General features: G+C 36.6%; 1 protein-coding gene across 3 annotated transcripts in view; it reads left to right on the forward strand.

The window, feature by feature from the left end:
* The window catches only part of LOC122058769 (gamma-glutamyl hydrolase 2-like), a 23,169-nt gene extending 9,246 nt beyond the window's left edge, over positions 1-13,923 (forward strand). For all 3 annotated transcript variants that reach the window (XM_042621441.1, XM_042621439.1, XM_042621440.1), the window contains 3 exons: positions 12,078-12,166; positions 13,488-13,580; positions 13,662-13,923. In XM_042621441.1, coding sequence (XP_042477375.1) covers positions 12,078-12,166; positions 13,488-13,580; positions 13,662-13,695 — 216 coding nt within the window. In that variant the 3' untranslated portion in view covers positions 13,696-13,923. The remainder of the gene's footprint in view (positions 1-12,077; positions 12,167-13,487; positions 13,581-13,661) is intronic.
* Positions 13,924-16,794: the final 2,871 nt, after the last annotated feature.

Genomic DNA, 16,794 nt, shown 5'->3' on the forward strand with positions numbered 1-16,794 from the left:
AAAAAAAAAAAAAAAAAAATCAAAGCTCATAGTATTATATCTCTAGTTGCTTATAACTATCAATATTTTGGTTCCTACTTGTGAGGTTTAAGAATTAAGGCTTTGTTTCTTGGTATTGCCATATATTGGTATAGTTATATTGGGTGAGTTGCCTTCGTTAAGAAAGTTGATTTTGTACTTATTTATTGGAGGCAGATTCAGTCTATTTGCCTTGTCTTAAGGAGGCAGAATCAGTTGTTTATGCACCGAGGATATTACAATTTGGTGTGGTTTCACTAGTGTGCAAGGATAAATTGATCTCCCATCTGTTTTATAACTTCTCCTGTAATGACATGCTCAGACTTGAGATGATCCTTGAATTATATGCTATCCAAATTGTTTTACAAGAGGAGGAAAAAGAACACAGTTCAAATTGTCATTGGAATGTCCCAAATTAGTGAAAAGATTTATGGGAATTTGGGATGTTGACGACTGTAAAGAGAAGAGAAGAAAAAGAGAGAGAAAGAGAGACCTGCGATTGTGTAGCAAAGTGAGTCCCAATTGATTATATTGGGTTTGCCCTCCTTCATTCATTAAATAGAATTGCTATTACAAGTTCTGCTGGGAATTGGAAAGAACAAAATATAACAAAATAGGAAACTAATATTAATTGCTAACTTCTAATTATATTCAGTCCTAATAGGACTAGGACAATCCTAATAGGATTAGGAAAACCCAAACCCACAATCCTAATAGGACTAGGAAAATCCAAGGAGGTTTTTGCGAGTCTGCGACTTGATTTATACTCCTTTCTCTTGATAGGCTTTTAACACTCCCCTCAAGCTGAAGCATACACATAGCAACATAAAGCTCCAGCTTGGACCAAACAAGAACTCTAACAAGCATAGAGAGAACTCCAATCAACCATCATAAAACCATCAGCAACTCCAATACCAATGAAAGCCCTTCCCAAGAAGATAGTCCAATAGAAAAAAACAACAGCAACACAAAAGCCTTTCCCAAAGAAGGCACTCAAACAAAAGTGTAGCATCCAACAACTACATCAAAAGACCTTCCTAAAGAAAGTACTCCAACAGAAATTGTAACTTCTAGTAGTTACAACAAAATCACTCATGAGCCTCAAACAGAGATCTCCTTATAGGCGGCTTACAAAAAATTCCACAGATAAATAGGCAGCATCAGGTCGCTGGGGACTAAACAACATTAGGTTGTTGAATATAGCAAACAACGTCAGGTCGTTGAATATACCATCTTCAAAAGATAAAGTAGCTGCTAAGGACAGACAGGAGCAGATATGTTTTCAAACGAAATAATTTTGAGCATACATAATCTTAAGTAGACAATTAATCAATTCGAGCAGATAATAATTTGAATTTCCCCCTCGTGTAGCAGTACACAAGGACAAATAATTTTCAATAACCACCATCACAGAGAATCCGATAACCAAGACCATTGCAATAAAATGATTTCCAATCTCCCCCTGACGGTAGCAAATATGTGAAGAAAAACCCAACAGCTATAGAAAGTGAAGCAATCATCTCCACAAAACCAGCAACTATTAAGGACGAAACCATCGTCTCCTTCCTAGAAACAAAACCAACAATGGAAGAGTAGAAATCAGATTCAAAATCTGATGTGTTTTCATAGCAAGAATGGTTTCAGCAAGAAGATCCCAACACTAGAAACCAGTGGCGACATTAGTCCTTTCGACTACCTAGTCGCAAACCAGAATAGACGATACCAACTTCATACAGACGATACCAGACGATAGCAAATTGATTCTCCAGCAACAATTGATTCAGGACAAATTTAGAAGTAGAAGACACGAACAAAATCAGGTATGATTTGCAACAAACCTTCATTGAAACCCTAGTTCTTATTTTTCTAAGGATTAGAGCTTCACCAGTAGCATGATACCTTTGAACGACTCTTAAAACAGCAACTTGTTAAGCTCTAATACCATGTAAAGAGAAGAGAAGAAAAAGTGAGAGAAAGAGGGACCTGCGATTGTGGAGCAAAGAGAGTCCCAATCGATTATATTGGGGTTGTCCTCCTTCATTCATTAAATAGAATAACTATTACAAGTCTTACTAGGAATTGGAAAGAACGAAATAGGAAACTAATAGTAATTGCTAATTTCTCATTATATTAAGTCCTAATAGGACTAGGACAATCCTAATAGGATTAGGAAAACCTAGATTCACAATCCTAATAGGACTAGGAAAAACCAAGGGAGGAGTTTGCGACTTGCGCTAGACTCCTCCTTTCTCTCGATAAACTTCTAAGAACTACATATTAGAATTCGTAATGAGGGATCAAAGTTGTTAATTGAACTTCTAGGAATGTGAAATTTGTTTGACCACATACTTTTTCCTTAGGGGGGGGGGGAAAGAGAAGAAATCAATATTATATAGAATTTACATTTGACAACAAAGGAACTAGCGTAGGTGCTATAAGAAGGTAAGATTGATAAGCACAGTAAGCACCCAAAAGTAGGTTCCCTGCCCTCATTTTACATTAAGGATTTATGCAATAAAACCACATAAATATCATCAACAAAACTGAACTCCTATATTATGTTTCTCTTTGTCAGGACTATATTGAGCTCTGTTTTGGTGAAAATTCAGAATCCATATTAGGAATCAGAAGGTCGTACATCTGCTAGTCTGCATGCCTACAATATAGAGCTGAACTATGAAGATGGCTATGAACTTCTTCTTTTCTTCTCAAGTTACACTAATACTAGTTGTCATCGTATGAAATTAAAAAGCACATCATGATAATAGTTTAAGTTTGCATTTGAGAGTCTTATGCTTTGGAGGAGCTCTGTTGACTTCCGTGAAATTTTTGGAAACTATTGAATAATATAGTTTTTAGGTTAAAACTTCGGAAAATGGCCCACCTTGATAGGCTTGTCAAGGTGGTCAAAATATCTGCCATGTGGCAGATCAGATGAGACCCAAATTTGTGGACATGTAAAACCCCAAGGTCCCCTGCTCACATATAAAATTTCAGCTCAAACAGAGTTTGCCAAGTGGCAAAATAGAGCTTTGAAAATTCAGGATTAGGGGAGAAGGCACAATATTTATTGGATTACCATAGAGGCCTGCATGAACATACATGGGATACATGCAAACATGGTTTAAAGTATCTCTGATACTGATACGATACCCTCCGATACGTATCTGAAATTTAGCCGATCAATACGATACACACCGATACGATACATGGAATTTTTAAAATCCTTTCGTATCGATATATATCATACGGTACATACCGATATGCACCAATACACTATCGATACGTACTAATACTCTATGAAAAATATAAAATCGAGGTGAAATATACATTTTGGTATGTATCGGTAAATATCGGTGAATATTTGTATGTATCATTCGGTACATATCGATGAGTATCAGTACATATCGGTGAGTATCGGTATGTACCGATACGGTGCGCTACGGTCATATAATGACCAAGATGGGTATTTTTTCAGAAAACATTATTTTTTGAGTGTTTTTCTTCCAAAGTTCCTGCCAACCATATTTCTCTCTAACTAAAGTGGAAATCAAGGTTGGGAACAAGGATTTTACATTTATAGGACAACTGCAAACCTTGAATTCTTAGTGCGATACCCTCAATTTAGTGTCTATGCATAATACATGTTATTAATAGCTTTTTTTAACATATATTTTATGCAAAAGAGTTTAGAAAGGTGTTTCATATCCATTTATATGCGTATCTTTAGCGTATCTTAGTGTATCTCCGATACGATACGATACGATACCCTCCGATACGTATCTTAATTTTGGTCAACCGATACGACGACCGATACCGATACTTTAATCCTTGCATGCAAATATAAGGGAGGATGTTTGTTTGAATTTAAATTAGTTAGAATGGACACATCATCATTCCATGTTGCAAAATGAGGATGGGCCGCTTCGATAAGCTAATGAGTGGGCCATGAAAATGAGTATTTTTTCCTTTTTGTATAAGCTTGTAGAAAATAGTGTTGATTATTAACATTAATTTTTTTTTCCTCCTGTGGATGTGAGGGGGACCCACTGAGAGAAAACTCCCTGCTCACATATTGAGTTTCAGTGACAAGGGAGTTTATCACATGACCATATAGTGCTGAAAATTTATTGTATTAGAATATTTCTATGTGGGCTTATATTAATTGGGTTTTTGTGCTTTAATAAAACAAAGCTAATTATTTGGTCTAATTAAGTGAGACATATGGGCTTTAATTAGTTTAATATGGACTGGCTAGTGTGAGCTTTAGTTAACCATTGGACTTGTGATGAGTGGGTCCATTGGGAAACTTTATAAACATAGAGCTAGGTCCCTCCTCTAACCCTAATCTTATTCACAATGTACATTCTGGAGAGAGGGAGAAGGAGAAGGAGAAAGAGAAAGAGACAGGGTTTCTTGTGGCTTCCTCCTTTGTACGTTCAGGTTCCTCATCTTGCCAGTGATCATAGGGGAATAGAGAAGAAGTACCTTGCTACGTGGATTAGAAGGTTTTTCGCTGCACTTTGCTTTACTATGGATCCCAAACAAGATACGCTTTTATTGTTTGTAGTTTCTATCCCATTGTTCTTAGTGTTCTTAATCTATTTATGGTGATTTATTGGATCTAAGGATTGGATCTAAGGATTATATCTTGTAGAGAGATTTTAATCCTACATGTGGTATCAGAGCCACCATAGATTAGGTTTAGAACTATAATTATGTCTGCAAGGGATAGATTAAAGTTTCTGGATTGAATCCATGGATTATGGGTGATTAGATTTAAAACCCTAATTAAAACCCAAATCAAATTTATGAGTGATGGATTATAGTTTTTGGATTTGATCCATTAATTAAAAATGATTAGTTTTTTGAAGCTCTAATCGATTAGGGATGATTATTTTTGAAACCTAATTGATTGTTGATGATTATTTTGAAACCCTAATCAATAAGGACTATTAAGTTTAAAACCCTAATTATTGAGGATGAATAGTACCCATAGTACTCTTCATAGGATTAAAAATAAATGAAGAAATATCTTAATTGATGATTAAAGTATTAAACAATGTTATTAGCATCTATTGTAATTTTAGGGACAATTTTGAGCCCCTTGTCTTCAAGTCTAAAATTGCATATTATTTGGTTTGATGTAAGTGATATTAATTATGTTCTGGTATGAGAAAGTTTCATGAATTTGATTAAGTTGTAGCCACTAAAATGGTCTTCTTCATTGAATTTGTGGAATATTGATCTTATACGGTAGTGGGATATCTCTAGTTCTAATGCATGGTCATATACCCGAAGGAGGTGATTGTGTGTTAGTACTCAGAGGGTCACATATATAGCATATAGTTGAAATTGACTAACCCAAGTAGTCTATACACCCAAAGGTGGATAGCCTATCAAAGGTTGGAATATGTTTTCATGGCCGCTGATATGTGTAGGGTTCTGCAACTTCATGTTATGAATTCAGCCCAAAGGTGTTTACATAATGAAGTTTGTGAATTTTCAATTGGTATACTTATATATTTTTAAGTTACATGGTACTCACATTATGCTAATGATATACATTGTTTATTTTTAAATCACCTTTTCTGTCAACAATAATATGGTTCATATTGAGGCTCTTACTGGGTCCAACAGAAATGGAAAGAGGATGTATTGTTTGCCATGGAAATGACAGATGTTCACACATCCCTTATTATGAATAAACTAGCGGATCTCACTTATCAGAGCACTGGTGATGAAAAATTGGTGCATGATGCTGCATGAATAAAGAGCAATCACATCTGTTTACTATCCATAAAGAGGGCGATCAAAGATCACCTAAAAAGTGGTTTGTCTACTGATTGCACTGTTAAGGAGATGATGGAAGCAGTAACACTTAGGTACAGAGTCTCATCAAATGCTGAAATAGGAACTCTTCTACAGGAACTTTTTCAATTTAAGGTATGATGGTTCTAGAGGTGTTAGGGACTACATAATTCGGATGGTGCATTACCAAACCAAACTCAAAGCCTTAAATATTTCTCTCCCTAATCCTTGCATTGTCCATCAAGCTTTAAATACCCTTTCTTCTGAATTTTGGATCATCAAAATCAATTATAACTCTCAAGATGAAACCTAGACCATTAATGACTTGATCTCTAGAGTTGTTATTGAGGAAGAAAAACTGAAGAAGGAGAAAACCCATACACTTGTTTGCTTCTAGCTTCAGTTTTCATAAAGGTAAATAGCCTAAATCTCATACTAATAAAGTTGCTCAGGAAACAAATAAGGAGTCTGCTCAATCTAGCAATTTGGTTCATAAGAAATCTTCTTTTAAGGAGGAGGATGATCACTGTTTCCTTTGTAAGAAAAAAAAGATCATATGAAAAAGGAATGCCCTAAGTACTCAACTTCGTTATCTAAACGTGAGCATGCAGATAATAATTCTTTGGCACTTGTTTGTGAATCGAACTTATCAGAAGCCTCATTTAGTTCTTGGTGGTTAGATAGCGGTGCAACTAACCATGTTGCTTTTACCATACAGGGATTCATAAACCAGAAGAAGCCAAATAAAGATGAATCAAAGCTCACTGTGGGGAACAATGAACAAGCTAATATAGAATTCGTGGGAGATGTCATTTTAATTCTAGACTTTGGTTTTAAAGTGATGTTAAGAAATACTTTTTATATATCGTCCTATAGGCGGAATTTGATTTCCGTTTCAGTTTTAAACTTGTGTGGGTATCATTTTGAAATAAAGAACGCTATGGTTAATTTGTTCTTCAATTCAAATAAGGTTGGATATTGTACTATGTCTAATGGATTATATAGATTGTGTTTAGCTCCTCATGATATTTATGTCTCTTATAATGTTGAAAAAATTGTTTCCAAAAGGCCTTTACCTAAGGAACAGTTATACATGTTGTGGGATAAAATGCTTGGTCACATTTCTAGGGAAAGAGTTGAAAGATTGATAAATTCTGACATCCTGCCCACTCTTGAAGGTGACCTAGAGACGTGTAGACTGTTGTAAAGGAAAAATGACCAAGATAAAGAAGAAGTCGGCAGTCCGTAGTTCTGACCTATTGGAGGTTATTCACATTGACATCAGTGGACCCTATACAACTACATCGTGTAGAAATTTTTGTTTCATCACAATTATTGAGGATTATTCCCGATATGGTTATTTGTTCTTGATTAAGGAAAAGTCTAAGTTTCTTGATAAATTTTAGATTTTTAGGACTGTAGTCAAAAAATAGTTGGGAAAAGTCATCAAGGTTGTTAGACTGACCAGGGTGGTGAGTATTATGGTAGACATGACGATGCTGGACAACTTAAAGGCCCGTTTGCCAAATACTTGGAGGATTCTGGGATACTATGCCTGAGAGTCCTGAGCAGAATGGGGTGGCCGAAAGGCGTAATCGTACCCTTATGGATATGATGAGAAGTATGGTTAGTAAGGAAATTTACCTCAGTTTTTATGGGGTGAGGTTTTGAAGACATCCCTTTATATCCTTAATTGAGTCCTTACTAAAGCTGTTCCATTAACTCCTTTTGAGTTATAGTCTAGATAGAAACCTAGTTTGAACCATCTTAGAGTTTGGGGATGACCTGCAGAAGTAAGGTTGTATAATCCAACTTTGAGCAAGTTGGACTCTAAAACTACTCGTTGCTACTTTGTTGCTTACCCTGATCATTTTAAAAGGGTATCGATTTTATAACCCTTGCGAAGGTATTAGAATTGTGGAATCACAGACGGCAAAGTTTCTTGAACTTGACGTGGCCGACAAGGGTAGTTGTTCTCAGACTATAGGGAACAGTAGTGAGGTTGGGATGACTGTATCATTTACTCTACCTATTCAGATGGATGTTGAGCCTACTACACCGGTTGCTGCACCTATTGAGATACAGGAACATGTTGTTGATATAACTCCTACTGAGGTTCCTCAGGTTCAGGATGTGGTTGTGGAGGCTCCACTTAGGAGATCCACCAGGGAGAAGAGGCTAGCCATACCATCAGACTAGATAGTCTATTTGGGAGAACATGACTACTACATCGGTTGTGTGATTGATCCAGTTTCTTATTCAGATGCTATTTCTAGTCCTCAGTCAGATTTGTGGTTAGATGCAATGAAAGATGAGATGCAATTGATGAAACATAATAGTGTTTGGAGCTTGTTGAATTGGCTGAAGGTTGTCAGCCCATCGGTTGCAAATGGGTGTATAAGACTAAAAAGGATTCCAAATGAAAAATTGAGAAATTTAAAGCCAGACTGGTAGCCAAGGGATTTACTCAAAGAGAAGGAATAGACTATAATGGGACCTTCTCCCCAGTCTCTTCGAAGGATTCTTTCAGGGTAATCATGGCATTGGTAGCTCATTTTGATATGGAGTTGCACCAGATGGATGTAAAAACTGTTTTTTTGAATGGAAACCTTGATGAGGTGGTCTATATGGTTCAACCTGAAGGTTTTGCGTGAATGGTGCTGATCATCTTGTATGTAGACTTAATAAGTCTATTTATGGGCTCAAACAAGCTTCCAAGCAATAATACTTTAAGTTTGATAGTGTTATGACTTCATTCGGTTTTGTTGAGAACCAGTCAACCAGGTAGATCAATGTATATATCACAAGGTCAGTGGGAGCAGATTTATTTTCCTTATACTTTATGTGGATGATATCTTGCTTGCAAGTAGTGATCTAGGACTGTTGCATGAAATAAAGCAACAGTTATCTAGGGAGTTTGAAAAGGACCTTGGTGATGCGTCTTTTGTCCTTGGCATTGAGATCCATAGGGATCGTTCTCGTCGATTGTTAGGTCTTTCTCAGAGGGCATATATTGCTCGTGTTCTGGAGAGGTTCAGTATGCTGGATTACAAATCTGGGAAAGTTCCAATTCTCAAGGGTGATAAACTGAGCTTATTACAATGCCCTAAAAGTAATATTGAGAGAGATTCAATGAAGAAAGTACCCTACGCTAGTGCACTTGGAAGTAACATGTATGCTCAAGTTTGTACTAGACCAGATATTACTTTCACAACAGGAGTTCTAGGTAGATATTAGTCGGACCCTAGTCACAATCATTAGGTTGTTGCCAAGAAGTTTTGAGGTACTTAAAGGGGATAGAATTATATGTTGATTTACATACGTGTTCAAGACCTATAGCTAGTAGGGTATACAGACTCTGACTTTGCTTTTTGTCAGGATGACAGGCAGTCCACATCATGATATATTTTCTTAATAGTGGGTGGGGCAGTATGGTGAAAAAGTGCGAAACAGAAATTGATAACTTCTTCGACTATGCAAGCAGAATTTGTAACATGCTATGGAGCAGCTACTCAAGCAATTTGGCTCAGGAACCTCATAAGGGAGTTGACAATGTTTGATTTTGTGGCTAGACCCATCAAGTTGTACTGTGATAACAATTCTGCTGTGTTGTTTATTAACAACAATAAGGGTATCACATGGTCCAAACATATGGAGATCAAATATTTGACTATAAAGGAAAATGTTTAGAAAGGTGACATCATAGTGGAGCATATTGGTACAGATGATATGGTAGCTGATCCCCTTACTAAAGGCCTTCGCCGTTGTGTTTTTGAGAGACATATCATTAGCATGGGCTTAGAAGCATCATGGGATGCGATTGTTTAGTGGGAGATATTTCATTTTGCTCTATTGTGTAATAAAATTTTCATCTGTACTTTTTTACCTTTTTGGTAATTTTGGGGTTTATATATTAACTGCCTTTTGTGTGCAATTCTATTTAATAAAATGCAGTTTTGTTATAACTGTTGTATTTAACACGTGGGTGTTTTATATGTTGGCATGTTATATATATATAAATGTTTGAAGTCTTAAAGAATGTGTTAACCTTGAGCAAAGGCTGGGGCATTCAGTTTTTAGTCTTAAGTTATGTCTTATAATACATAAAGTATAACTCGAGTTATTGAAGATAAGACATACAGGTTCATTGGAACCATAAAGAATTTTCTCAAATGTGGTTGTATCACTTAAGGGAGAGAAAATTGGACTTACAAGGGGATAACACATATGGAACCATTATCTGAGTGTTATCTAGTTGTCACACTACCATATTGAATCCATGTTAGTAGAGTTGAGAGCTCTCGTGACCGTGGAAGGTCTTGTGTCATTTATAAGATGCAGTTACCGCCATGATTCAGTGTTTGAGACTCTATGGGACATGATTGACTATTAGAGATGTCTCTAGACCATTATAAAGGCATGTGCATTAAGGTGATGATTAGCCTGAGATTGTTTTTAAAGACAAAATAAGTTTTAAAAATTGATAGCAATTAATATAGCCCAAGTGAGAGAATGTTAGAATATTTCTATGTGGGCTTATATTAATTGGGTTTTTGTGCTTTAATAAAACAAAGCTAATTATTTGGTCTAATTAAGTGAGACATATGGGCTTTAATTAGTTTAATATGAGCTAGCTAGTGTGGGCTTTAGTTAACCATTAAACTTGTGATGAGTGGGTCCATTGGAAAACTTTATAAATAGAGAGCTAGGTCCCTCCTCTAACCCTAATCTTATTCACAACGTACATTCTGGAGAGAGAGGGAGAAAGAGAAAGAGACAGGGTTTCTTGTGGCTTCCTCCCTTATACATTCAGGTTTCTCATATAGCTAGTGATCATAGGGGAATAGAGAAGAAATACCTTGCTATGTGGATCAAAAGGTTTTCCGCTGCGCTTTGCTTTACTATGGATCCCAAACAAGGTACACTTTTATTGTTTATAGTTTCTATCCCATTGTTCTTAGTGTTCTTAATCTATCTATGGTGATCTCTTGGATCTAAGGATTATATCTTGTGGAGAGATTTTAATCTTACATATTGCTTGCTTGATAGACCATGCAAATAAGCTTTTGCAGATTCGTATTGCTTCTTATCTGAAAATCTTGGAACATGAAATCAAATGATTGCAAGGGCTCTAGCTAGTTGCTACAAGAGTAACTTGCAATTTTCCAGAATCTTCCTACAAAAGAAAACAAACAACATGGGATGTAATCATGGATGATTAGCATTGCAATCCACCTGGGAAAAAAAACAAGCTAATCCCTTTAAAAGTTCTTATGATTGGAAGTCTGAGAAGGATTGAAAAAGCTTTTTCTACACTCTATTGTATGGTTGATGGACAATCTGGAGAATCTATTAAATTTGCAGGACAAGGTCCAAAATACCAAGTTTGTGAAAGTCGCATAAGATTTGACATTTGAGTTTATCCTCTTATGTAAATTGCTTGGAACCTTTCTGAAGACTGGAGTGATATTTATGGGTCACCCCATTTATTTTTGACTTTCGTTGTGGAATTAGCTTCCTATGCATGTTGATAATTTTGTTGTATTTTCTTTTATTTGACCAGCCAACTCAACTAACTTCCGTCCTATGATCATCCAATGTATCTGCATTTTGCAATTCCTGTGGATTTTATGGTTTTGTTCCTATTTCCTGATCAGCTGGATCCTGGATTCTTGAGAACTTTGTGACTATGAGGAGCTCATCATGTTATAAAGCTCTTTTTAACTTTGGTATCTGAGGGAACTTGTGCCCCTACAGAGTGGAGTGTCGGTGTTTACTTGATCCTGACCAGACATTGATAAGTGGCCCTCCCGTGAGGGACCCTCCCTTTTGTACTTTCTATTATTTCTGACTCAGTTCTAATATTCATCATATATGATATATTGTTTCAATGTCACAATGAGTGTCTCCAACAAATGAAACTCTCATTATGGAATCCCTGTTTTATGAAGATACACCTACAAAGTAGTGTGTAAATCTAACAGCCCTCTCTGCTAAGATGGGATAAGGCTGCGTGCATTATGACCCTCCCCAGAGCCCTCTTGCCCTTGCTACGCCCTAACCCTGACGGAAAGAATCCGACCAGGAGGGAGATACAAAAAGAGGTTGATGGATTGGTTCACTACAATGAAACTTTCAATATCTGTTTCTTTTTCCTATGAATTTTTCTTAATTGGCCACGCTCAGCTTTCTTTAATTTCTTTCTGCTTGGTATCAACCTGAAAAGTTAGAAACTGAATTTACTGCAGAAAAATGCTTTTGAATGGGGCTCGTCAGTGATTCCCCACACAGAAGATGCAGTTCAAGTGACTCAACATGTTGCCAACTATTTTATCAGGTAGTAAATGTCCTAAATTATGTCAGAGAATAGATTTGGAAGTGTATTTCCTTAATTTGCATGCATGTCACAGAGGCTGTTCAGGTTATATATTTTGACATTCATTTTCTTGCTAATCGCTTTGTTCCTTTAATCAAGAATAACAGTAAGACAACTACTAGCACAGTTGGTTGGACCCCTCCAGGTTATTGTGGGGTTCCTCAGGAGGTCAAAGTAATGACTCCCCTCTTCAGCTTGCGTGAAAGAGGAACTTCCCTCTCCATCCCCTCTTTGTGGTATACAATAGTGTTGGACATGTTTATGCTTGCCTAAAAAACAGCAACAGGAGTTGACGTGGGGAATAATTTAGTGCATAACCTTCAGGCTACCTCAGGATATGTTTTTTTTTTCTTTTGATAGGTAGGGAGGGGAAGTTGATAACAGCAAGGAGGATTGAACTCAAGACCTCCTAGTGAGCGTGGGCTTTTGGCATACCACAGCCCACCAACTGTGCTGGGGAGTTGTTACCTCAGGATATGTTTATTCCTAATAATTCTTGGAAGTTTCATATTTTTTGAACACTAAGTATTTTGATATATCTAGATTGTTGTCCTTGCGATTATAGACTGTATTCTTCAGATGAGGCATTGTCTAAGTGTCATTTTTCCAGTGCATTTGGTAATTTTGTAGTCATTTCTTTTTAGTTGATTGTAATTTTTTTTTTCCTAGACATTTTTTACATGGGGGCATCAATACTCGTATTTTCTGCACTTCAGCCTGCGGTTAGGAAACCAATTAAATACTGCATTTCAAATTGACCTGCAATATCCTATAGAATCTTCTAAGCTCATTTGGCCCGGTCTTACTTTTGGTTTGGGTTAAACTGAATGTCTGATTCTCAAGACACAACTTTAGGATTAATGAGAGATTCTTTTGAGTACCAAAAATATGTCTCTTTCATTTTGAGAAAACCCAAATATGTGCAAATTACTGATATGATGCAAACATTGAGTTTCCTTTATTAATCAAACATGGATCTGCACATGATGTTTGCTGTTGTTGGAACAGAGGCATTCCGATAAAATCTTGACTTTTATTTCAATATTTTGTTATATTCTCTCCGAAATATTAGAAAATGCTGTTGGTTAATGCTTGTCTAATTCTGAAAAGTTTCGATTTGCCAGCCCAAGGGAAATGAATGGAATTTGGATTTTCAATGTAGCATATGTTGAAGTCACTTCTTTCATAGTTTCATTGTCATTCCTAATATCTAGTTATGGGTTATTGAAGTTGGTCTTACTGATCTTTCTCTTTTTGTATTTAACAATTTATGATTGTACAGTGAAGCAAGAAAGTCCTTAAACAGGCCACCTGTGCGAAAGGTGCTTGACAACCTTATTTACAATTACAGACCCAGTTATTGTGGAAAGGCTGGGTATGTCTACCGACTTTGAGACTTTTTCATGCAATTAAGTAGTATATGTGTCATTTAAACTTTTTTTTTTTTGGGTTGCAGGAGGGGATTTGATGAGGTTTATATTTTCTCTTAATCTTGGACCCCCCGAGTATGTTGTTCTGTTACCTATGGATTTGGCGACCCCCTTTAGTTGGGAATCGGCTGCGTTGTTGATGTTGTTGTAGTAGTAGTCTGAATGTAAAATTGCCTTGGAGATGGACTGTTGGACTGTGGATAGCTTAACCTTTATTAATTGAGGACTAATGCTAGTAAAACTGTATTAACTCTTCCACTTCTACAAACCTAGCTTTCATGGAACCCATTTTGGCCTTAAATGTGTGTGTGTGTATATATATATATATATTGGAGGGTGATGTACATGGTTAAGGGCCATTTTGTGGAGCTTAAATTTGCTCTCCTCTGTAGGAAAACCTTTTAGGTTTCTTTGGTGATGGGTTCTGTAATATGTACCGCGGCGCATGTAGATGTGCTACATTTAAAATTAGAGAGAACACCCGATGGAAAGTTTTAAATAGCTTGGAATTATTGTGTTTACCAGTACCTCTCATGAGACTTGGCATCTTGTGAATAACAATGTTCACTATTTGTGGATGATAAATTTTTCCATGACATGTTAAAGGCAGCTCTCTTCAAGGTTGAGTTTTTGTGGTCGGCAGCCCACGCACAGTGGCGGGTAGGATATTTGTTCCGCCATGTGGAACTGGAAGAGTGTGGCAATTTCTGACCATTGGATATTTAAGAAATGGTCTAAACTGACAACATTTTGAACTTCTTGGAGTTCAACCATTTTCCCTCGCATTTTGATGCATACTCTTCGATGTATATCCATATACCTACTTGTAGTCCAGTAGTCCAGTGCTCCCTCTTTGTGGTTCTGAATTTTCTATGCTTTGTTAAACTGGGTGAGGTGAAACTTGACCTGTGAGTAAAGATCTTAGGATCAATTTGTCCATAATTTTTCTGCCTCATTTGATCCGTCAAAATTTCAGCCCCACTTAATCTGCCACATGATAGTTTTGGGCTTCCACCCACCGGTATTCCTGATGGCTTCTTATCCACCTAAATGGCTTCCTTTTAGGTAATAATGGAAAACTGAATATTTTCCCTTTTTGCTAGAGGGGTGGTTGCTTTGGAGCACCTTAAGGAAGAATCTTCTTTCATATATATATATGGACACCTATTTTATTGGCAACATGAAGTGATATGGAAAATCTGCTCATTTATATGTATTGTGGTCCTATGTATACTTTTGGTAATATCAGTTTTTTCAATTTATTTATTTTGAGAGTTAAAATTTTCATTAACTAACGAAAAGAGGTAATGTGTCAGACACCAGATGCTTAATATCGTGCATTCTAGCCGATCTGGCTAGTTGAGTTTTCTCAATTCCTTGTTATACCGTCTTGGTAAATTTGGATTCATCTAGAATTTGGCATATCAGCAAGGAACTTTGAGGTTACTTATCACAAAATTTCAGTTCCATTTGGCATGCCATGTGGCATAAATAATAAGAAATCATTTCCTTACCGTCTACACATGAAAATCAAGTGGAAAAAATAAGAATTTTAAAAATCCAAAGGAAAAAATGAAACTTTCTCTAAATAGAAATATTTGGGGAAAAATACAAAGGAATTTATCCATACATGAGAGGATATATGTATGGAGTTAGGGTCAGAATTTTATATGCCACCAATCTAAACCACTTTTAGATATCGATATAATTGAAATTTCCACATCATCTTTTCATTCCATATAAATGGTGTTATATTTTTAGTCCTTCCAAATTGGAGAAAACTTCTTTCACCTCCAAGATATTTGAAGTTAAAAATCAGAATTTGCATTTTTTTCCCTTGTCAAGGAATCTATATTCAAAGGATTAGATGGATGAGTGAATGAATGGTTGGAAAATGGTGTCATCCATATGAGACCCACATGGTCAGAATAGGAGAGAGAGTGTAATTGTGGGCTTCACTATTTATTACGTGAGAAATAAATAGTAGGAAAAAAAAAAACATTTCTTAACTCCCGACTAAGTTAAAGAAATCGCCCCACAGTGTAAGTCCCAATTCTACAAGGTTTCTTGTCAGAACTTTCAATACTAATCTGAATTTTTCTAGAACCTCAAGATCTCCCTCTTTTAAAATATTGTTTCTTCTAGATCCCCTACTAAAATTCCAGATTTTAACAAGGGCCTATTGCAGTTAATGGGATATGGTGCATAAAAATCCACGTTCACCAAGAGATCTCGAGTTCGAGCCTCTTGGCTGTTATCTATTTAAAAAAAAAAAATCCATATTCTTATGGCCCTTTTGTTCTAATGGGATTTTGATGGGGTGGGATAGTTATACGAACTATTCCACCGCAACGAGATACTTTTCCACCCCGGTTGGTCACGCCACTAACACATGTGTCCCACCTTAGCAACTCTCCGACCCCAACTTCCCCTCAAAACAAACGGGGCCTCATATAAATTGAAATGAATTTCCGGAGCTTACTTGCCTCCTAAATGTGGAATTTTATCATTTCTTTTTTGGGTAAGGATGTGAAATTTTATCATACAGTTTTATTTACATGATACCCATTTGGCCCCACATGATGCCACCTGGTATCAGGTTCAAATCAATTGTGGTGAGCAATGAGTGACTGTGAAGATCCAATAGCTGGGGAAGCCCCCGGCATACACCCCAACCGTTGGAACCTCACTGCTACTCACTATCTCGCCGCAAAGGATTTTTATGCCCCAGTATCCATGGGGCAAGGTTCTAGGTACTAACTCACCGAGTTAACTCGTAAATCAACTTCATAGACCTATTGTGTCTATGGATTTACCTACACTCTCAAGTAATGTTTTTTCTTACTATTTTCAATTGTACTTTTCATTATTACCCTATACTCTATCGACACTATCAAAACCCATCGGTCAAGGGGGAATCACATGTGAAGAACTCGGTCCAAGTCTTTTAACATATGGAGCTCACAATTGCTAGCGTCTTTCCTTGAAAGTGAAGTTGAGATTTTTCCTTAACACACCGAAAAAAAAAATAAAATTATGAATTTCATAAAACTTGGGCGGCTGGCGTATCAATGGTCAACAGAAGTTTGCCGGATCTTATCCTCATAGTTTGGTTGTCAATTGACCGTCCACCATCTACGTTAACGGAGGACATCACAT

This window comes from Macadamia integrifolia, chromosome 13 (assembly GCF_013358625.1).
Source record: "Macadamia integrifolia cultivar HAES 741 chromosome 13, SCU_Mint_v3, whole genome shotgun sequence".
NCBI classification, from domain to species: domain Eukaryota; kingdom Viridiplantae; phylum Streptophyta; class Magnoliopsida; order Proteales; family Proteaceae; genus Macadamia; species Macadamia integrifolia.